This window comes from Magallana gigas, chromosome 4 (genome assembly GCF_963853765.1).
Source record: "Magallana gigas chromosome 4, xbMagGiga1.1, whole genome shotgun sequence".
Taxonomy (NCBI): Eukaryota; Metazoa; Mollusca; class Bivalvia; order Ostreida; family Ostreidae; genus Magallana; species Magallana gigas.
Genome location: NC_088856.1, coordinates 12,512,333 through 12,537,402, shown reverse-complemented (window position 1 = coordinate 12,537,402; position 25,070 = coordinate 12,512,333). Strand labels below are relative to the sequence as shown.

Genomic DNA, 25,070 nt, shown 5'->3' with positions numbered 1-25,070 from the left:
AGTTTTACAAAGAAAAGGTGAAAAGGTGTTGAATTCTTCCATTCTATGGATTAAAATTTTTAGTTGAAAGGTATTTGCAGTCTCAAAACGGTTTTTTATTATTAATTCGACTGTTATTTTCAAGGCAACTTTATTAACTTTTTCCAAAATCGTTCCGGAGCGATTCTGCAATTTTCTGCTACATTACGGGTATATGTGAGGCATTTTAACTGTAGTGAGGGCATTTCCCGAAACACATTTAGATTATTCAAACTAAGGAAAGTGTAGTGAAATTAATAGCATTATAGTAGGCTTATAGCTTTAATTGTTTTTTAAATGTCAATAATAAGGTATGTCGATGTACCTATTTCGTAAATGTCCGATATGCAATGTCACCCCGTGCACGCACGGGTCAAAGCCTAGTTAATATAAAATACGCATTGTTCGTATGGGGTTTTCCAATGCACTTTACATGTAGTAGTTGACTTTCGGGTGAAGGTTGCAAATATCAACAGCTTTTATATACAAGATAAAAGCGACGGTGATCTAGATATTTCAAATAATATTTCTTGTTTAAGTAATTGCAGAGAAAAGGATTTTACTGAACGATCCAGCTTTAGTTCAGTCTCAGATCCATGCGCTTGAGAGAAAGGTGCTGGATGTTGTGTCTAAAAACAAAGATTTAGCTTCTAAAGCACGATTTGTTCTCCAAATCCACTGATCAGTCCGGCAAATACACAGATTTGTCGACCAAATACAATGATCAGTCCATCCAATTCACGGATTTATCTGTAAATTAAAACACTTCGCTGATTGATATCAACGGGGTTAATTTGAGAGTTTTTTAAGCTATCAATTTCATTCAATGTCTCTTGAGTATTATGAAAGTCATGTGTCAAATGTTATCCTGGTTTAAATTATGCTTCTCTTTTGGTTGATATTATTTTTATTTATTTGCCTTCTTAACATGGTGAATTACTTTGAATGGTAAATAATTACTACATCTATTTATTAAAGCTTACTTTAATTCCACACAAGCTTTTCTGGCCAAATGGTGGGTTTTTTTTTTAATTTGAACACCCCCCCCCCCACACACACACACACACCAATTGTGGCCAGTTGTTTTGAAGAAAAAGTTGAGAATGTAAAAAAGTTTACAGATGGACGTACAGACGGACAGACAGAGAAAGATTTATGGACAGACAATCGAACGTATGCACGGACAGACAGACGGACAAAACTTATCAGAAAAACCTCTCTTGAACTATCAGCTCAGTTGAGCTAAAAAAGAATTGCGTATATGTATACCAATTTGCTTTACGTCATCCTTTTTGCATGTTAAATTTATTTCGACTATGCAATATACATGTGACCATTACTCTATAAACGCAAGCATCTTCTAACTAGTTTCCATAAACATTGCAATTTCTTATTATTTGTTACTTTCAAATACGGTAACCATATTCAGGACAGAAGTTGCTTAATATTCAGTTTGTTTACGTCATGAAAAGGTAATTTCATTATATTGACATTTTTTGTCGGAGCAAAGTACAGTCCTGCGTTCTGATGATTCATGGTAAATCCTATTGTAATAATGGCTGGAGCATACAGTATCACGGCGACCTCATCGCAGGAAGTTATGCTTCTAGCGCTGCAAACAAGTATAGCATCTTAAAATTTTGACTGCAGGTCATTATAATAAAGATAGAATGTTTTACCCCGTAAAAGCAGTATGTGTGTCATTAGCCTGCCCATCTTATCAGAACTGCAGATACATGTACCTTACTTGTATTGTATTAACCCACTACAACCTAACATTTAAATTGTGTCTTTTGTCTTTCAATGTTTGTGTACAGTTAAACAAACCACAGATATTCCCCACTTGCTAAAATGTTTCTCTAGACGAGAAAACGTTAGTTGCTTGAAAAATGAATTTATCAATTGCTAGTTATAATTGTAGTTAGTGTATAAAAAATCAGATGTTATATTCACCTAGTAGGTCCATTGCAGATGGATTCTTCCAAAATGTTGAATACAAGTATCAGTTAATCGTAACATATCATATTCATTTTAGGTATTTAAAACGTTAGTAAACAAACGAAATCGCTAAAAACATCAGAGACAACATGTTTTTTCGTAGTGGGAGTTTTCATTTTTCATTGTCTCAGCCATTAACATATACAGACTTTTACAAGTTGACGGTTGATAGTTAAGTAAAAAAGAATATCGTAGTTTGATCTCAGCTATGTTCTCTGAATAGACAAAAATTAATGTTTTTGCTAGATATATAAGAAGCTGAAAAGGGGTACACTTAAACGAATTTATGAAACAAAAAAACCTAAAACAACTAATTTTCTTTAATAATTAAGATTTAAACATACTACCAGATTCCTGTTTGTGATTTTAGTATCAATACGTAAGTACAACTTTAATTTAGCTACCAACGATGAAGGCAACAACTGCATACTTATGAAAAGATTTTGTGTCCGAGGTAGATGTTGTATTTTTAGTTCATTCCTTGGAAATAACAGTTTCGAGGATATGTAAATTCGTGGACAATGATCGTAACAGAACAATAAGTATTAGAACTTGCATTCCAATTTAAAGCTGACATGAATTGATAAATACGCATTATATACCGCCATATTAGTTGTCGATTTCTATTGTTCTGTCATCGCTACACACCCCCTTTATAAGGCCAAAAGCACTATTCATGCTTCACCGCATTCAGGAATTTCGTACACCCGAACACGTTACCTTGGACGAAAAGACATGGAGAAACGCATTTTGAAGAAAAATAATATGACAACCACTGCACTGGCAAGATATATCCAATAAACGGCGAACAAGACAGACAGAAATCAATCCAGCTAGGCACAGATTCTTCAAAAATTCGTTGATAATTGTAGACCGTTTTCCTGTGTATATTGTAACATCGCACTTGCGCAAACCACACACTGTGTCAGATCGAGCAGTGTCAATTATCTCATGGATTTTAGAAACGGGGCGTTTTTGTAAGAACGGATGGAAACGATGTTACGTTGTTACTTTCTTCGATTTACTATCATTTAGCTTCTGTGTTGGATGTAGTACCGCCGGGGTTTTCAAGAAGATGCAGACGCTACACACGTGTTCGATGTGCATGTGAAGTATTGCAACACTGTCTGTGCAAATTAATACGGATACCTCGGAAATCCCTTCAAAGAATAAATATATTTTGTATTTCATTGATTGTTGTTTTCTATAATCTTTATTACAACATGTTACTACAATGTGTAGTTCATGCATTTATAAGTCCGTGCAACCTGAATGCCTCGATCGGAAAGCAACCGACCGTAACTTTCTCAACCGGACAGACAGACAGACAGACAAAACTTATCAGAAAAAACTCACTTGAACTATCAGCTAAGTTGAGCTAAAAAAGAATTGCGTATCTGTATACCAATGTGCTTTACGCCATCCTCTTTGCATGTTAAATTTATTTCGACTATGCAATTAACATGTGACCATTTCTCTATAAACGCAAATATTTTCTCACTGGTTTCAATAAACACTGCAATTTCTTATTATTTGTAACTTTCATTTACATTCAGGAGAGAAGTTGCTTTATTCAGTTTTTTACGTCCTGAAAAGGTTATTTCATTATATTGACATTTTTTGTCGCAGCAAGGTACAGTCTAGCGTTCTGATGATTCCTGGTAAATCCTCTTGTTATAATGGCTGCAGAATACAGTATCACGGGGACCTCATCGCATGAAGTTATGCTTCTAGCGCTGCAAACGAGAATAGCATCTTCATATTTTGACTGCATGTCATTATAACAAAGATGGAAAAATGTTTTGCCCCGTAAAAGCAGTATGTGGCTCATTAGCCTGCCCATCTTATCAGAATTACAGATATCTTAATACAGGTATTGTATTAAACCACTACAACTTAACATTTAAATTTGGTTGTTTGTCCTTTAATGTTTGTGTATAATTAAACAAACCAGAGATATTCCCTACTTGCTAAAATGTTTTTTTCTAGAAGAGAAAACGTTAGTTGCTTGAAATATCTATATCTATATCTATATCTATATATATATATATATATATATATTGCTAGTTACACATGTAATTGTAGTTAGTGTATAAAATATCAAATGTTTTATTCACCTAGTAGGTCCCTGCATGTGTATTCTTCCAAAATGTTGAATACAAGTATTAGTTAATCGTAACATATCATATGCATTTTAGGTATTTAAAACGTTAGTAAAAAAAACGAAGTCGCTTAGAACTTCAGAGACAACATGTACTTTCGTAGTCGTAGTTTTCATTATACCCGCACTTTCTGAAGAATGTTCGGGTATATTGTTGTTACCCTGTTCCGTCCGTCCGTCCGTCTGTCTGTCCGTCCGTCTGTCCGTCCGTCTGTCACGTTTTACTTTCTCAAACTGCTCTTACATCTTATAAACCAGCAAACTGAACTCTTGGAGTTTGATTTGGGGTATCATGTTGTTTTGTAAAAAGGTTTCAAAAATTCTCTGTTAGTCCTGGGGGTCAAATAATTGGTAAAAAATGACGTTTTTTCACAAAAAACCTTCTTCCTCGAACTCCTCCTACATTTTCAACAGTAGACAAATCATCTTTTGGAATATGTTTTAGGGTATCCTATAGATGCGCAATAAGGTTTCGGAATTTTCAATTTTGTGCTGGGGGTCATTTAATGGCTGAAAAAAGACGTGTTTTTTTTTTTACAAAAAAACTGGTTTCAAAAACGTCATTTTTTTTTTGGCAGTAGCCAAATGATCTTCTAGAATATGATTGGGGGTGTCATATTGAGGCGTGATCAGGTTCCAGAATTTTTTTTTTATTAAGGGGATCAGTGGGCAACAAAAAATGACGTTTTTTTGCAAAAAAAAATATGGTTCCCAGAACTCCTCTTACAACTTTTGGAGTAGCTACGTCATCTCTTGGGATATAATTGGGGCTGTCCTATAGATGTGCGATAAGGTTTTAAAAACTTAATTTTCATTCAGGGAGTCAAATAGTAGCAGAAAATTGACGTTTATCACTAAAAAAAAACATTGATCCAAGAGCTCCTCTTATGATTTAATGGATAGACAATCATATCTTGGGATATGATAGGGACTGTTCTATAGATGTGCAGTAAGGTTTTCAAAATTTAAATTTCATCCAGGGAGTCAAAAAGTAGCAGATAATTGACGTTAATCACTTTAAAAAAACATAGATCCTAGAACTCCTTTTATGATTTAATGGATAGACACATCATATCTTGGGATATGATAGGAACTGTTCCATAGATGTACATTACGGTTTTGAAAAATGAAATTTAACCATGAGGCCCATTACCTACTGGTACATACCTTTTGATGCCCTTTAAGGATCAAGAATATATATGGTTAAGGGGTGGGGATCTCAACCGTTTTCAAGATATTCGTGCACTTCCTGTTCAAGGGGGGTCATGACCACCCCCGGGGCCCATGACCTACATACCGTTTGATGCCCCTTGACACAAGGAACAAGAATATATATGGTTTAAGGGTGGGGATCTCAACTGTTTTGAAGATATTAAGGGACTTGCTGTTTGAGGGGGTCAGGACCACCCACAGGGCCCATGACCTACATAACATTTGATGCCCCTTGACATCAGAAACATGAATATATATGGTTTAGGGGTCATGATTATAACAGTTTCTGAGATATATGGTAATTTCAAATTCCTGGGTGGTGGGGATGACCCCAGGGGTCAGATCTAATAAACCCTATATATTGCCAGTAACAGCCAATATATGATTATGAAAACCCTATATTATTATCTTTGTCCGTTTTCAAGTAACCATGTACAATACAGTCTACGATTCTTCCTACAATGTTCAATGTTAGACCCCACACCCTTTTGACACCCCCCTCCCCCGAAAAGTGGTTGTCTAACCCAAAATGAGAAAAATCAAACCAGGGTGCACAACTAGATATGCAGGCCTATCATATCCTAGAGTTTTGTACAATTCTGTTCAGCCATCTCTGAGAAATAAGTTCATGCAGAGCAGGAAAGAATTAGAAAAAGAAGATGAAGAATAATAAAACATGAATTAATAACCGTACAAAAACAATAAGTCTCCAAATTTCATTCGGGAGACTTAATAATAAAGATTAAATAGAGATAGGATCATCAAACATCAATAACTTAAAGATAATTGACAATTTCTGATTCTAAGGGGGTCAGGATGACCCCTTAGGGTCATGACTTACATGCCATAATGATCTGATGCGCCTGCATGACATAAGGAGGAATAATATCTTTGGATTAAGGTGGGGATCTCAATGGTTTTTATGATATTTAATAATTTCAGGAAGAGCACTTGGGATCATGACCTACATACCATCTGAAATGCCTTGAACAAAAAAAAAATAATATGATATGTACATGATATATGATTCAATTTAAGAACCCAGATATAGATCATCTGTTTTGTAATACTTCCTATGTATATATACATGTACATGTATTAGTTTGTGTTTTGTTCTATACTATTCATGTTCATGACTGTAGTATGGCTTATAAGTCTTATTTTAAATTACATTAAAAAATTGTCAAATATATGACTTGGAACCCCCACTCCCAAACAAACTCAAATATAAACTGCCCCCCCCCCCCTCTTGTCGAATGATCTATTAAAATCAAAATATAATTTTGGTGTCAAAAATTTTATGAACTGGTAAAAAGTGTTATTCTTTAAAAAAAATTATATTACACCTTGCATAATTGACAAATGATCTATTGAGATATGATCAGAGGTCATATTTCTACCGTGGGATCAATAAGTAGTATTCATTGACAAGTTAAAATTAATAACAATAAATGATTCAAATTATATAGCAAATTTTAAATCATTTCTTGATTGCTTTTTCTCTCGTGATTCACATTAACATTTTTAAGATTTATATAAAAAAATGTTATATGCATCACTTCCATGTGTATTCGCCTATTTTGGGAAATTTTAAAGTCTCCTTAACAAAGCACTGACATCATTAGGCTAGGAATTACCCACATGGACCAAACACTACTGTATAACATATGAATAAGATAAAATACATTATTATTTCTAGTTCTAAAATGTCAGGGTTTCTCCAAGGGGACATAATCTATATACAATTTTACGCGCAATGACACAAAGAGCAAAAATAAATTATATGGTTTAGGGATGAGGATCTCAGATCTCAGAAGTTAACAAAATATACAGTGTATCATATCATTTCCTATTTCATAAAGGTGGGGGGGGGGGGTTAAAGACAACACCTGGGGGTCATTAATGTACTTTACACCATTAGATGCATCATAATGACATTAGAAGATATTTTGTATTTTCCTGTTTCGTGGGGTCAGAACAGTCCCATAAGGTCATGACCTACATTGTATTTGATGCATAATATAATACATTAAGAAAGAAATACTCCTTCCTTCCTATTATAACTCATATAAAAATGATAAGTGTCTACACCTACTTACATGTAATACACAAATTTAATAAGAAATTGTTTATACAGGGTCAATATGGGGTCAACTCAATAGTGCATGCAGTCTGACAAATGAAAAAAATTACTTTTGCAACTTAAATGACAGAAACTTTACAAATGCGATAGGATAGGTAACGATGATAAACTTATTTAAATATTAAAAGATGATGATACAGTATGCTGTCAAAGGCCTAGGGAGATCACATTTAGAAAGTGAAAGTACAACTTATATATGTATGCTGGCATCTCATTATATTGTGCTACTGCTACTACATGTATTATGCTTACCTAAATTGGTCAACATCATAATGATAATCCAATTAAAACACAATAATGAATTCCTTAAGCTGATCTTAACAAATCCTTTCATGCATACGGAAAACACAGACATGTATGTATGGGTGTTGCTAAAACGCGGAACGGAAAACGGAACGGAATGGAAAATATCATCACGTTTATCGCTTAAAAAGGGTATAGACTGGCCAGAAACGATTTACTTTGTATCTTTTATTTATATCTAATGAATGATTATCAACATGTTGTTATCTTATTAATATTCATAATTATGAATATCTATCAATTATAGCATTGTATTCATTCGGCTTTAGTTGAGTACGAAACGGAAAAATCAAATGTATTCGAATTGTGAAACATTAACATGACTTTAAACGAGCAAATTAGCTAGAACTTTTTACTTATTTTTCTTATATGGTATTGCTGGCATATCAGCGTAACGTACGCAGTTAGTGAAAGCGTTTTATGCGTGTTTTGAGTATTTTTATATTTCAAATACTGGTATGATGTACATGTATATACTTACATCAAAATTGAATTTTCGGTGTTCTAGACGATCTTTTATCATACAGACGATACAGTATCATTGAGATGGAAGAGAAAAACCCGTAGGACTGATGACATTAAAAATTAAAATACAGTAAACATTAAAATACCCGGTAATTTGTGAAACTAGCATTTTTAGCAATGCAATTTTGTTTACGTTTGCATTACTAAGCAGTTGTTTATTCCAGCAGCTATATACATATGATCCGAATAGAAAGCTCTAGAGGTTGCCTGGTTTGATTTTCCAATTATATATTGGGACTATAGTCTGTCGATCCCAAAATATTCATGCAGCACATTTGGACGATTTATAATGGAAAATGTTGACATCTTTTCTTCATTTGGAAGTCACTCAGAAGACCTTGCACAATTTTTCAACACTATCATCCGGGTCTGTTGAAATGCAAAACCCCGTAGACTTCTTTATTTTTAGCCGTGTATTTATGCCAGCTGATAAGCTAGAGGGGACGTTTTAAAGAAAGAATAATGAGAATGTTAAATGCTTCTAAGAGAGAATCGCTTGAACCCTGAGGTATATATAAATATACAGCAAAAATTGAATCGAGGATATTTTGGGACAGAATATAGTGGTCAATGCATGTACTGTTAATTTTTAGGAAATAAATATTCTTGAATAAATAATCTAATATTGCTAATCTTTCAAAAAAAATTAAAAAGGTACATAAAGTATATCGTTTTAGCATGATTAACAAATCTATGAGGTAAATAACATTAGATAAGATTTTCCGTTTTCCCTTCCGTTCCCCTTACCGTTCCGTTTTCCGTTCCGCAATTTATCAACACCCATGTATGTATACACGTGAACCCATCTAATCGAAGAGCTGGGTAAAACTAGTACCCGCTAATGAGACATGCAGACCTATGTTGTGTACGTAACTGCAGACAAAGATCATTCATTTGTAACATGCATGTATTTTTATGACCTATTCTTCAAATCCACTTGCACTATTTTATTAGGTAAATAACAGCTTTAAGGTGGTGCAGGACACCTGCATATTGTGATGTACATGTATACTTTCTATTGAGATAAACAATAAAGTATATCAAATATTGATTAAATATTTACCCCCCAAATAATGTTACCTAACATTGAAGCGCAATGGGTTAGAGCGTTTACATGTCTGTAAGAGATTAGGGTCCAAGGTGTATTTTTGGTAAATTTACAATTGATATAAATGAATTTTCATGGGGGGGGGGGGGGGGTCCGGACCCCTCACTCCCACCCTTCTCTAAATCTGTGCACACGATGATGTTCATGAAGGCACACAGAAGCAAATCTAAATCCGGCAACCGCCACGGGGAGGGGGATTATGATTTAATTTTTAATTTTGTTTGTAATAATTATATAGACCATTATACTTTCTATGACATAAAATGTTAAGATTATTGATTAACTGAAAATTCACTGCGAACAGTTCTACCCCAAATTGCACATAAAGTGCTGCTCATATCACGATGTGTATTATCATATGGGAAGGGATCTCATCCTTCAGTTATGAAAATTATGAATTTTAATTGTATTACCGGAGCTTGCATATAGCCTTCATTTTTAATTAAACTGGTACAAAACAGTGTTATTTAGGGGCAAACACATGGTGCGGGTATTACTGTCTAATGACAGCATCTAGTTTTTTATTGTCTCAACCATTAAATTTACGGACTTTTTCAAGTTGACGATTGATAGTTAAGTAAAAAAGAATATCGTAATTTGATTTCAGCTATGTTCTCTGAATAGACAAAAATTAATGTTTTTGCTAGATATATAAGAGGCTGAAAAGGGGTACAATTAAACGAAGTGTAATTAGACCAGACAGCGATTTTATGAAACAAACAACAATTAAAGCGACAACTTTTCTTTAAGAATTAAGATTTACACATACTACCAGATTCCCGTTTGTGATCTTAGTGTCAATACGTAAGTACAACTTTAATTTAGCTACCAACGATGCAGGCAACAACTGCATACTTATGAAAAGATTTTGTGTCCGATGTAGATGTTTTATGTTTAGTTCATTCCTTGGAAATCACAGTTTCGAGGATATGCAAATCCGTGGACAATGATCCTAATAGAACAATTAGTATTACAACTTGCATTCCAATTTGAATACTTGGATCAAGAACAAAATCCACAAATACTGGTATCCAACGAATAATATATAGCTTACTATGATCCCCCAACGCCAGTAAGTTTTACATCCAGCTTTCAAAATCTATATCAGAAAGATTGAAACAGAACTAGTTATCGCTTTTGTTTTGTTTTTTTTAAATAAGATAAGATTGTCAGTTTTCGTAGACATATGGATCATCAAAGAGACAATTAGTAGCATTGTTTTTTTTAAAGTCTAATTTGCATGCAATTTCAGATACTTACTAAAATGATGTGGATAACAATAGTATCACATCATTGATTGATCACTGTTGATGTTATTTAGAGTATTCCTTATAATAACATTTGATGAATCATGCTGATAAAATGCACATGACCAATGCTAGAATTATATGATAACGATTTATACAACATGCCTAAAAATCTAGGGTAAATCGTCACTTAAATTCTCTAGATATATAAATGTTTGAATTTTGCAAAGTTATTTACAAACCATTATTTTGTGGTGATTGTACAAAGGTTTTCATTTTTCTTTTTCTTTTGGGGGGGGGGGGTGTAAATGTCTTCCATGTGAATTTTGATGGCGTATCCATCTGGCAGACATAATAATGGTCGCCTGTTTTCTTCTGTTACTTTTTTTTGTGCAAACAATAGCCGAAAAAAGGATTTTACTGAATGATCCTGATCTGATTCAGACTCAGATTCATGCACTGGAGAGAAAGGTGGAGGATGTTGTGGCTAAAAACACCGACCTGTCCACCAAGTATACTGATTTAACTACCAAATACATTGATCTGTTCGCAAAGTACAACACGTTGCTGACCAAAACTAATGGTTTGTATATGTGATTGCACAAGCAGGCAATCTTCATTCTAATTTTTATCTTAAATGATAATATTTTCCATTATTTATACGTGTATGACTTGTTTGTTGAAATGATAGATGTGTCATATTTTCAAACAAATGTACAGTTTAATTCTGTTATCAATGTATAGTATTGAGTATGTTTGAAATGGATTCACGTAAATGTTGGAAACTGTATTGTCAATCACGCAAATAAAATGCAAAAAAAAAAGAAGAATCTTTTCATCAAATCATGTAATGTTAAGTGAATGAGGTGTTTATATATACTTCTATATCATAGCTACTGGTATTTTTATTTGTTGTTTATTTGTTTATCAGAGTGAAATCAAACGGGGGGAAATGCAAATTAAGTTGACTCAAACATAGTCCTGACACTTACGACGATGTTTACTGTTTTTATGGAAAAACCCTCGGTGCACCGTTTGATAAAACTCTATATGCACCATGAAATCAGTCTTTTTTCCTATCACAGATGGTGGAGTATTTGTTCGATGGGGAAGAAAGGATTGTCCTGGAAACAACACAGAACTGGTTTATTCAGGTAATGTATTGCCGATTTCTAATGAGAAAAAAACCAAAAAAAAACAATGAAAGTAAATACCGTTAATTTCTTTTTTTTATCTGTGTACCGCTCCAAATTAAACCTATTATCTTTACGCACATAGATAAGGAGTGAAGCAGATTAATTCAAAGGACAAATATATCTTTTACTGCATGACGAGTAGGACAACAATAGCCGAAGTAACACTATTCAACACTCAAAAACTGTGATTTTTATACAGTGTGCTTTTTAGCTCACCTGAGCTGAAAGCTCAAATGAGATTATCTGATCACATTTTGTCTGTCGTCTGTCTGTCCGTCCGCTCCTCGGTCCGTCCGTTTGTCTGTCCGTAAACTTTTCACATTTTCAATATCTTCTCAAGAAAAACAGGGCCAATGTCAACCAAACTTGGCACAACGCACATTTAAGCAAAGGGGATTCACAGTTGTGAAAATTAAAGCCCACGCCCTTTATTAAGGGGAGTTAATTAACTATTAATTAACTATTGAAAATTTTTCAAATATTTTCAAAAATTTTCATCTCAAGAACCATTTGGAATTTTTACATAGGAATATATAAAGTAAATCTTTAAGAATATTCTTCTCAGAAACTGATTCACCAGGAAAGATGTAACTTGGATGGAAGCATCCTCAGGTAGTGTAGATTCAAAGTTGTGAAAATCATGATCCCTGGGTGAACGGTAGGGCCAAAATATGGGGTCGAATTTTTACATAGGATTATATAGAGTAAATCTTTAAAAATCTTCTTCTCAGAAACTTACCAGCTGGTTGATTCTTTTAAATTGTATAGATTTTGACCCCTGGATAATGCTTGGGTGTGGCAAGGGGTTCAGAGTTTGATATAGGTTTATATTCCATATACATAAACAATTGTTTAGGATCGTTTTGAGAACTGCAATGCTGAACATAGGTTATGATTATAAAATTATCCTGTTAGAAAATGGGCTAATGATAATAAGGATAGAACTATCCAAGGGAGGAAATGGATTTTTATTTATACAGGATCTACATGTATTATACAACATTGTCCAGATAGTTTGTATTATAATTCCATTAAGCTGAATTATCATACCTATTGTTCCTCAGGTGAGCATGCAGAAATTTATTTTGCTGATGTCAGATAATTATTATGTACATGTAGCAGCCAACTACGGCGGCGTGGAAGGGCCAGATGAAAAAAAAAAAGTTCTTATTTGTTCGGACGAATAAGTTATCTGTTCGGACGAATTACGATTTGTTCGGACGAATTACATATTTGTTCGGACAAATAAGTTATTTGTTCGGACGAATTATGATTTGTTCGGACGAATTACGATTTGTTCGGACGAATAAGTTATTTGTTCGGACGAATTACGATTTGTTCGGACGAACTAGATATTTGTTCGGACGAATTAGGATTTGTTCGGACGAATTATGATTTGTTTGGACAAATAAGTTACTTGTTCGGACGAATTAACTAAGATTTGTTCGGACGAATTACGATTTGTTCGGACGAATTACGATTTGTTCGGACGAATTAGATATTTGTTCGGACGAATTAGTTCGGACAAATTAGTTATTTGTTCGGACGATTTAGGATTTGTTCGGACGAATTATGATTTGTTCGGACGAATTAGATATTTGTTCGGACAAATAACTTATTTGTTCGGACAAATAACTAATTTGTTCGGACAAATAACTAATTTGTTCGGACGAATTAGGATTTGTTCGGACGGATAAGTTATAAATAGTGGTACATGTATGAGAGAGAGAGAGAGAGAGAGAGAGAGAGAGAGAGAGAGAGATGTCATAATCATGGATACATAAATGTGAAAAGTCTAATCAGTTTTCAGTTTACATGATCATGCGTGGATCCAGAAAAATTCACCGGGGTAGTGGTGGTGGTGGTGGGGGGGGGGGGGGTCTGATAGATAGTTTTGTTTGCGGGGTGGGGGTGCAAGGCCCCCCCCCCCCCGACCACCCCGGCTCTAGATCCGCGTATAGATGTATGCCAACTCTAGGCAGCGCAGTTTTTTTCTTTGCTAACTATAATATCTATTTCGCGCAATGCCAGAAGAAATGATTCCAATAGTCATAATTATATGATTCCGCAGGTGGATTTCGATTGTCGATGTTTATATTGAAAATGTAGTCATTCTCCTGTTTACTTGGGACACTGGACATACGAAATTATCTTTCGCCTTAACTTTATACATATACATGTATACGATCAAAGTTAACTGATATGCTTCGTGGAATTGTAATAATCGCACAATTACTTAAGTGACTTATAAAACAAACTAGTTTTACTTATACTTTATAATATAAAGACTACATGTATATTTAGACTACATGTATCTGCTCTGGTAATGATGTAGATGAAAGGGGGGGGGGGTCAAGCCACCTCTTTCCTTCAAATGATAAATTGCTAATAATATAGACATAGGTGTTACATGTATATTATCTGACATGTATGCAATATCTGACATATTGTGCTATCAAGCTCAATTTTCAAACTCTATCTATCTAAAGGATTGGAGTTATATTATCATGGTGCCATGGGTTTTCAATAGTCTAAAACTAATGTTAACCTTAATAGTTGTCTCATTAGTCAAATTTGAATCTATTTCATTTTTAAAATCAGACATAGCATCAAAAATCGTCGATACAAAATCAAAGTTAGTCGTCATCATATGCAGTTTGTATCTATAAATAACCTGGATGCTATCAGACCCCCCCCCCCCCCCACCACCACCACCACTACCCCGGTAAATTTTTCTGGATCTGCGCATGATCATGTAAACTGATTAGACTTTTCACATTTATGTATCCATGATTATGAAATCTCTCTCTCTCTCTCTCTCTCTCTCTCTCTCTCTCTCTATCTCTCTCTCTCTCTCATACATGTACCACTATTAATAACTTATTTATCCAAACAAATAGCTAATTCGTCGGAACAAATAACTTATTCGTCCGAACAAATCATAATTCGTCCGAACAAATAACTTATTTGTCCGAACGAATCCTAGTTCGTCCGAACAAATCCTAGTACGTCCGAACAAATAACTTATTTGTCCGAACAAATAAATTATTTGTCCGAACATATAGCTAATTCGTCCGAACAAATAATTTATTTGTCCGAACGAATCCTAATTCGTCCGAACAAATAACTTATTCGTCCGAACAAATAGCTAATTCGTCCGAACGAATAAGATTATTTTTTTTTCTCATCTGGCCCTTCCACGCCGCCGTAGCCAACACTGTATTTATAGAGAACAGATAGGTTTCTAATGGTCGATCGATAAAATATTATCCTAACTAATACTTCGCACCAACCGGCTGCCGTTTATCCTGACAGCCGAAGCTGTTATGACTGCAAAGCATTTTAAGTAAAACTTAACTTTATTCTACATAAAAGGACTATTCCTTCGGTGTTTTTGTTCGTCCTGATATGTGATTTACAAAAAAAAACTATCAAAATACCTTTTCCTCTGAATGGGGGCACGCTAATAATGCAACGCCAGTTTGTTCAAATAACATTAAATACAATGTACTCATATTTAAGATTTCAAGCTTATCTTTCGTAATAGATACTTTTTAGCTCACCTGAGCTGAAAGCTCAAGTGAGCTTTTCTGATCACATATTGCCTGTCGTCTGTCTGTCTGTCTGTAAACTTTTCACATTTTCAACATCTTCTCCAGAACTACTAAGCCAATTTCAACTAAACTTGGCATAAATCAATCTTGTGCAAAGAGTATTCAAAGTTGTAAAAATTAAGGGTCAAGGCCTTTTTCAAGGCAACATAATTAGAAATTAATGGAAATTTTTGAGAAATTTAAAAAAATCTTCTCAAGAACCATTAGGCCAGGAAAGCTGAAACCTGTGTGAGAGCATCCTCAGGCAGTGTAGATTCAAAGTTGTGAAAATCATAACCAATGGGGGTAAGGTAAGGCCACAATGGGGGGGGGGGGGGGGTTCGAAGTTTTACATAGGAATATATAGGGTAAATCTTTAAAAATCTTCTCAAAAACTAATTAGCCAGGAAAGCTGAAAATTGTGTGGAAGCATCCTCAGGTAGAGTAGAATCAAAGTTGTGAAAAGCATGATCCCCAAGGGATAGGGTGGGGCCTCAATTGAGGGACGATTTTGACATAAGAATATATAGAGGGTGGGGCCTGAATTGAGGGACGATTTTTACATAGGAATATATAGAGAGTGTGGCCTCAATTGAGGGACGATTTTTACATAGGAATATATAGAGTAAATCTTTAAAAATCTTCTTCTCAGAAACTAATGAGCCAGGAAAGCTGAAATTTGTGTGGAAGCATTCTCAGGTAGTGCAGATTCAAAATTGCGAAAATCATGATCCCCAGGGGTAGGGTGGGGCCACAATGGGGTGTCGAAGTTTAACAAATGAATATACAGAGTAAATCTTTCAAAATCTTCTCAGAAACTAATCAGCCAGGAAAGCTGACATTTGTGTGAAAGCATTCTCATGTAGTGTAGATTCAAGGTTATGAAAATCATGACCCATTGGGGTAGGTTGGGGCCACAAGGGTGGTTTTTAATAAGGAATATATAGAGTAAATCTTTTAAAATCATCTTCTCAGAAACTAATCAGCCAGGAAAGCTGAAACTTGTGTTGGAGCATGGGAGCATCCACAGGTAGTGTTTATTCTCAGTTGTGAAAATCATGATCAACAGGGGTAGGATGGGGTCAAAATGGAGAATCAAAGTTTTACATAGGACTATATAGAGAAAATCTTTAAAAATCTTCTTCTCAAACACTTATCAGCCAGGAAAGCTGAAACTTGTGTTGAAGCATCATATGGTAGTGTAAATTCAAAGTTGTGAAAATCATGACCCCGGGGGTAGGGTGGGGCCACAATGGGGTGGGGGTCAAAGTTTTACATAGGAATATATAGGGTAAATCTTTAAAAATCTTCTTCTCAGACACTAATCAGCCAGGAAAGCTGAAACTTGTGTGGAAGCATCCTCAGGTAGTGTATATTCAGATTCAAAGTTGTGAAAATAATGACACCCCCGGGAGTAGGGTGGGGCCACAATGGGGGGGGGTCAAAGTTTTACATAGGAATATGTAGAGTAAATCTTTAAAAATATTCTCAGAAACTAATCTGCCAGGAAAGCTGAAATTTGTGTGAAAGCATCATCATGTAGTGTAGATTCAAAGTTGTGAAAATCATGACCCCTTGGGGTAAGGTGGGGCCACAATGGAGGGGGTCGAAGTTTAACAAAGGAATATATAGAGTAAATCTTTAAAAATCTTCTCAGAAACTAATCAGCCAGGAAACTGAAACTTGTGTGGGAGCATCCACAGGTAGCATTGATTCACAGTTGTGAAAATCATGATCCCCGGGGTAGGGTGGGGCCACAAAGGGGAATCAAAGTTTTATATACAGTACCGATCAGACCTGATCAGAATTATACAGTACCGATCAGACCCAACCTAAAACCAGAGTAAACCCCAACTAAACCCGGGGTTTATTTTCTGGGTTAACTTTGGGTTTACTTTTTGAAAATTTGGGTCCACTCGGGGTTTACTTTGGGTTTAGTCGGGGTTAACTTTGGGTTTACTCGAGAATTGCTTTGAGAGTCAACTATACGCACTGAAGTGTAAAGCAGACCTTTATTTATCTTATCATCCTACTGCCTGTGATTCCTGCCCCTTGTATATTCCGGATACACATGTAGCGTCTGGTTCCAGGATATACTTCTGATCGGGGTCTACTCTCTGTATCCACTCTGGGTTTACTCTGGGTCCACTCTAGTAAACCCAAGTAGTCCAAGAAAGTAAACCCAGGGTTAAGCTTGGGTTTACTTTCTGTTAGGTTGGGTCTGATCGGTACTGTACCCCTGAAAGCAGACACTACATGTGTATTCGGAATATACAAGGGGCAGGAATTACAGGTAGTTAGATGATAAGATAAAATACAGGTCTGCTTCACACTTCAGTGCGTAAGTTAACCAATTCCCGAGTAAACCCCAAGTAAACCCCGAGTAGACCCAAATTTTCAAAAAGTAAACCCGGAGTAAACCCAAAAGTAAACCCAGAAACCCGGGGTTAAGTTGGGGTTTACTCTGGTGGGTTTGATCGGTACTGTAGGACAATATAGATTTAATCTTTAAAAATATCTTCTCAAACACTAATCAGCCAGGAAAGCTTAAATTAGTATGGAAGCATCCTCAGGTAGTGTAGATTCAAAGTTGTAAAAATAATGACACCCCCGGGAGTAGTAGTGGGGGGGGGGGTTCAAAGTTTTACATAGGAATATGTAGAGTTAATCTTTAAAAATCTTCTCAGAAACTAATCAGCCAAATGATTCTTTATAATTGTTAAGACTTTGGTCCCAGGACAATTCTTCGGCCTCGCAAAAAGGTTCAGAGTTTGATGTTGGTTTATATCCCATATATAAACAATTGTTTAGGATCTTTTTGAGAACTGCAATTATACTCAACATGTGATATGACTATAAAATCATCCTTTCAGAAAAGGGACTATTGATTATAAACTTAAGAATATCCAGTGGGAAAATGGACTTTTTTTATACAGGATCTACATGTATCATTGTACATTGTCCAGATAATTTGTACTATGACTCCATTAAGCTTATTTTATCATACCTATTGTTCCTCAGGTGAGGGATGTGGCCCAAGGGCCTCTTGTTTTTAATGGGGGGGATAAAGGGTATCCAAAACTCTACTAGAATCAATAATCAAATTATTTTGTCATGATTTTGAATTTTAAAAAATGTAAATAAATTCTCTTGTCATCTTGGTTTCTAAGGATTTGCCGGAGGTTCTTGGTATGATCACATCGGAGCTGCCGCTGAATTCGTTTGTCTACCACGTGACCCAGACCTCACTTCAAAGTTTACTTCAAGCTATGCATTCATGTATGGGTCAGAATACGGCACTTCTGATTTTGGTCATGAAAACGGAGATGACCTTCCTTGCAGTGTATGTAGGAGCACGGTACATTCCAGCGTTCTGATGATTCCTGGTAAATCCTCCTGTTACGATGGCTGGACCATGCAATATCATGGGGACCTCGTGGCAGGGCAATACCAACATAGGGCTGCAACTCAGTACATATGTCTAGATGAGCATCCTGAAGCATTAACCGCAGGGCAACGTAATGACAATGGAAAAGTGTTTGTCCCAGTAAAAGCAGTGTGCGGAGCTTTAGCTTGTCCACCATATCACAATGACAGATACCTAACGTGTGCTGTTTGTACCAAATAGTATTGATTGATTAAATCATAAGTACAGAATGAGTGTCATCATAATTGTTTATCCATTGAATGGTAAAAGTTAGAGTCTTCAAATCAAGACTTGTGAGCTGTAACGTTAGAGAAATCTTGGATATCCCTTAATGAAATTTTCGAATCATTAAATCTTAATGATGAATAACTAGTATATTGATAATATTGGCGATTTATAAAGTTTTAAAATACTATACTAATAATCTTTTTATAATGAGAAAGAAAGTAAGTGCAACAGCATAAATAAAAAGCGACATTAAAGCCAATGCTAAACTTAAAAAAAAAAGCAAAGGAAACTTTCAAAGAAATACACAATTTTTATGGAGACCTACAACCATAAAATATACAACCGTTCCCAGAAAAAATAAGACTGAAGAGAAAGTGCTAAAGATGATGCACAAGTTACATCGTTTCTTACCAATTGGTTTTTGAGAAGAGTTTTAAAGATTTTTTTCTAATAATTCGTAATCTTCGACAACTTTTGTTGACTCTACCACCTATTCAGTGTGAACGAAAACATCAATTCGTATTATATATACAGGTACATGGCATTTTTCCTTTTTGTTTCAGCTGACTGGAAAAGTACATAAAAAATTTATTTCAAACTAGAAAGTTAATGTATAGTTCGTCGTATCTCTTTTCTTGATTGTGTTCTTTAAGTCGAATTCAATTGTTATTTTTATCACTGTCCCAAAAGAAGAATTTCAGATGAAAGACTGTCAACTAATCCCGCCCATTCAACTTCCCCGTTTTATGCTTACATCATTTAGTTATATAGAGTTTTAACAGAAATCAATGCATAATTATAAGGTTTACAGCCAATCTGTCGTGGTGTAAAAATGGATGTAATTCAAAAACGTTCACGTATATTTAAATGCATTTATGTTCTTATTCGTTCCACTCAAACGAACATAAATAATTTACAAAATAAAACACACACATGTATGTGAGGATGTGAAGCGCTCTGAAGTGTAGCTTACTTATTTCAGTTTCATTTCTTGTGAATGTAAATACATTTTAACTTTTCTTCTTTTTCTTAATTTCTACCAAAAAACAACAATTCTTTTAACATAATATTCCAATATACATCTCAAACGCACAGGGCAGGTGACGGGAATTAGATTATCCGAAATTATTTCGAATCGAATTTATTTTATTTAACTCTCCGCGCAAACATCGGTCAGTTAAAACCCGTGCAATGAATAACCTGACAAGGCGACCAACAACTGACCAATAGATTACAGGTGTAAATATACAAGTGTTATTGGAACCTTCAATAAATACATAACTTAAACGAAGTTGTCATGCAAGGTATCTGCCATATGATTACCTCGCTCCACACTTTCCGTCATGATAGTAGTTTGTCAAACCGCGTTCTTGGTTACCCGTTTTTGACAGTTCTGTCCATCAAAACTATAATTTCGCTATAACTATATACATGTAATCGCATTCAAGAAAACAATTATTCAACATTTTTCAAATCTCAGTTTCTATAAATACGTAAAATAAGTTTTCAGTAAAAATATTCACGTAACATATTCGTTCAATATTATTTCATTGCAGGTAAATATTTAGATGCAAACTCTCACTGACTTGGATCCACACCCCCCCCCCCCCCATACTCTAATTGTTGCTATTTCATCGAAAATAAAAGTAGGTTTTACATTTATTTTACAATAATTATGTATCAGGTAAAATTCAATCAAAGTTACGGACATTATCTCACAAGTGTTAGAATACCAAAAATGAAAGCAGTTACTCTGGTGCAGTGGTAAAGGAGAATATCGACCCCCGTAGAATAATGAACGGGGTCATTTTTCGGCGAAAAATAATGACCCCCTTACTGTAGAACAATTGGATTATTTTGAAGAAAAAATACACTGGGGTCATTTTTCTTCATGTTTAACCTGAAGATAATAGACAATAATAACCCCTGCCGAAAACAAGAATAGATCGATATGGGTTACCATATCCAAGGTATTCAACATTTAAATTACTTGAAATTTTCAAAAATAGCATTTAAATGTAGTTTACATTATACATTTTATTCTTCACATATAGGACCTACAAAGTTTCATTTGTAAATATTATGTAAATATTATTACAGTAAATATGTGGTCATCGTGTAGGATCAGACTGAAGTAAAATGTGTTAAATGACACATAGATTTCTTAATTAAGGAGACTGGGTGGACAACAAATTATTCATCAGATCTGCCTTAAACTTTAACATAAGATATTTTATCCATATACTAACCTTTAGTTTAAAAAATCCCAAACGTTAGTTGTAGAAGTTGTCAGTTTCCTATATCTTTACAAAGATCTCTTCTTAGTAGATTTAAGTAGTCTAAAAATGACCATCGATCCCTCTTCATATTTCGATACAAGGTTCCTCGACTCACCAATATTTTATTAGATGAATCGAAAGAAGAAAATGAAATATGATTTCACAAAGCAGAGACCAATATCAGCTTTAATTTGTTTTATCTGATTTTTTATGATTTTCTAAGTGAAACGGAAACAAATAGTTTTAATGCGAACAATGTATTTTAGAGCTTCAGTTTCGATAGGTAGATCAAATGAGTAACACTTTTTTTTTTACAGTGGAGTACTTTTCTTAATTTAGATTGAATCATTAATTCTGGTTGCTGCACTTGCATACCCGGTAGTTAGTTGTATGGGAAATTATAAAACGTCAATGCAAGTATAATTCATGACCAATATAGAGTATACTCTTTCAATACCAATAAACAGAATTTTGTTATATAATGACTTGTATCTCGAAATTTTTTTAATGTGTTATCATTCGTAATTTTATGAGATGATGTAACTCGTTGTGATGAGAACTGTGATGAGAAGGATTTTTATTTTCTAAAAGATACGAAAGTATACAGGCACTCCGTTTCTAGAGTCCATCAGATATATATGACATATGTTCTTGTTCGTATCTATTTATACCTTTAAGGATGGAGATTTTTTCACCTTATATTTTTTTGTTTTATTTATTTATTTTTTGGGGGGTGGGGGGTGTTGCGTTGCAGATTAATGGGTTTTTTTAATATTGGGGATCTATAAGAATTAAAACTTTCAACGAAAATGTTATATATAGTGCACTTCACTCAGACTATTTCCGTGTGACGATAAGCGCAAGGAACATCTGTCCTGTACTGAAACATTACCGATATGGCTGTCTTAATATTCCATGTGATTTTAATTGTGCAAGCGATTGCAGAGAAACGGATTTTACTGAACGATCCAGCTTTACTTCAGTCTCAAATTCATGCGCTAGAGAGAAAAGTGGAGGATGTAGTTGGTAAATACACCGATCTGTCCGCTAAATACGCTGATCTCTCAACCAAGTACAGCGACATGTCCACCAAAGACAACGACCAATCCGCCAAATACAACGATCTATCTACCAAATACAACGACCAATCTGCTAAATACAACGAGCTGTCTACTAAGTACACTGACCTGTCAACCAAATACTCCGACCTGTTCATCAAAAACAACGACATGTTGGCCAAATACAACACGTTGCTGACGAAATCTAACGGTGTGTATTGATAAGCCACATACCGAGTATAGCAAGTACAGGTTATACAATCTTTTATTTTGTATAAAGTACCAATACAATTTTAAGAGTTGAACTACATAAAATGACAGTTGATTAACCAGTATCCCAAAGGTATATTCAGGATAAAGCATTACGTATGCAACCTGACAATGCCTGTAAAAACTTTTCCCGAATTTACCCAGAAGTACACAGCTTTATAAACCGTTGTAGTTGGTGGAATATTTGTACGATGGGGGCGAAAGGACTGTCCTGGAAACAACACAGAACTGGTTTATTCAGGTAGGTTCATGCATGTTGACATCATATGAATTGCTATTATACTTTTTATTGTTTATTCTTATTCGCCCGATATGATGCATGGAACAAATATTGCTGTATTGCCTAAATTTCTGTCAATCAAGGACTGTATAGTTTACCTACCAATCTCTTTTAGTACACTCATGTTGAATCTAAAAAAAATGTTCTTCGTTTATTTTGAATTGTCCGAAAAGACTGATTTACAACCCACGGGTGAAGACGTACCCAATTTACAAAAAAGATATTTGTTGGTGTTGTTGTTTAATACGAGACACACAAAAACTTAATCATATCTACTTATATTTTCTTTTTTTTTTATTGATTTGTTAGGATTTGCTGGGGGTTCTTACTACAGTCATACTGGGGCCACTGCTGAATTCGTATGTCTTCCACGAGACCCAGACCTAACTACAAAGTTTTCTTCTGGTTATGCTTACATGTATGGATCAGAATACGACACTACTGAGTTTGGCCATGCCGACGGAGATGACCTTCCTTGTAGCGTTTGTCGAAGCACGATGGAATCAAGCGTTCTGATGATTCCTGGTAAATCTTCTTGCTACGATGGCTGGAGCATGCAGTATCACGGAGATCTTGTCGCGGGAAAATATTCTCATAGCGCTGCAACTCAGTTTATATGTTTGGATGAGCATCCCGAGGCCTTGACTGCAGGGCAAGATAACCATGAGGGAAAACTGTTTTACCCTGTACAAGCATCGTGTGGATCCTTAGCGTGTCCACCTTATCACAACGGCAAATACCTAACGTGTGTTGTCTGTACCAAATAAAAACAAATAAATGTAAAATAAAGTAAATGTCAGGCTTTATTATGGTTTTTGTCTATCAGATGCATGCTCTTTGTAATGGTATTTAAATCCAATGGTTCATATAGTGGAATGTATCAAGAACCGTTCGAAAAATTAAATCTAAATAAATACTTAAATCCACTCCATTCCGGGTAGAGATACAAGTTGTATTATTGTCAAGAATTAAAATTCAACAACCGAAAGCACACCCTGGCAGTCTATTCATTTTATTTTGTCTAAGATCTTATATCACAATCTATGTTATCATTAGTTTATAGTATATTATTATATAGAATATTTAAAAAAAGTGCTTATGTATCATAATCCATTCCTGAGCGAGAAAATGTAAGATAGCAAAATGTACTAGATAAATAAACATATTACAAACGTCGGGTGATTGAGAATGAGTGTTTATTGTTACTATTGCTGAAAGGTAAAGTAAGAGTAATATGCTCCATGCCCAAACTAATGTTATGTTTGTAATAATTTTTCCGTAGTATGATGTATCCATTATAACATTTATTTGGGAAAAAACCCCGCAAATGTTCAGTTTAAATATGAAATAAATCGATTTGGAAGCATGCTCCTATATTGAGATATATATATAAATTCAGGATTTTTGCAAATTTATTCACATATACAGTGTAAATATAATTATTATTAGCGTGGATAATCCATTGTTATTCATTGCATATGATAATGAAAGTTATTAAATGTGTCGTATTTCATGCATTTCATCAAATGCGCTTTAAGCAGTTTTATCCTATATCGTAATCATTTTACAGATAGAACAGATTGTGCAATACCAGAACGTTTTATATCTACATGTACACTTAAAAGAAATAAATGTTTTAGCAAGGGTTTTTACCTATTTTATAAAGAAAACCCAGCTGCAGTACGGTAGAAGGAACGGACATTTTAACATTTACAGGAGTATTACACATTTGAATGTACAGTTGTACATACATCGTCTTTCTAAAGATCATCAAATTTCATCTTTTTGGATTATCTTTTTATCTAGTGTCGTAAAAATATTACCAAAGAGGGTATTATATTCAATTATTCTTGTGTACATTACTAGTGCGTATTAAAACCTGCCTTAATTTTGCTCGTTTTACTTGTTCAAGGGCGTCAATAGAAAAATTAAGCCGGGCAGAATCTTAGCAGATATCTGGACCGATAAAGCAACCTTTTCTAACATTGCATACTTAATCAAAATTTTTAAAAGGGAGAAAGAAA

General features: G+C 34.7%; 2 protein-coding genes and 1 long non-coding RNA gene across 3 annotated transcripts in view; 2 read left to right on the top strand and 1 right to left on the bottom strand.

The window, feature by feature from the left end:
• LOC136274469 (uncharacterized) overlaps positions 1–25,070 on the bottom strand; it is an 85,033-nt gene that overhangs the window by 4,558 nt on the left and 55,405 nt on the right. The window lies entirely within an intron of this gene.
• Positions 11,067–19,159, top strand: LOC105346230 (short-chain collagen C4). Its single transcript, XM_034451318.2, has 3 exons — positions 11,067–11,298; positions 11,801–11,869; positions 18,675–19,159. Exons 1-3 carry the CDS (start codon positions 11,073–11,075, stop codon positions 19,130–19,132), a joined length of 753 nt encoding a protein of 250 aa, XP_034307209.2. The 5' UTR covers positions 11,067–11,072; the 3' UTR covers positions 19,133–19,159.
• Positions 22,219–23,852, top strand: LOC136275124 (short-chain collagen C4-like). The gene is made up of 3 exons (XM_066083450.1): positions 22,219–22,707; positions 22,939–23,007; positions 23,356–23,852. The coding sequence occupies exons 1-3, from the start codon at positions 22,335–22,337 to the stop codon at positions 23,811–23,813; spliced, it is 900 nt and encodes a 299-aa protein (XP_065939522.1). The 5' UTR covers positions 22,219–22,334; the 3' UTR covers positions 23,814–23,852.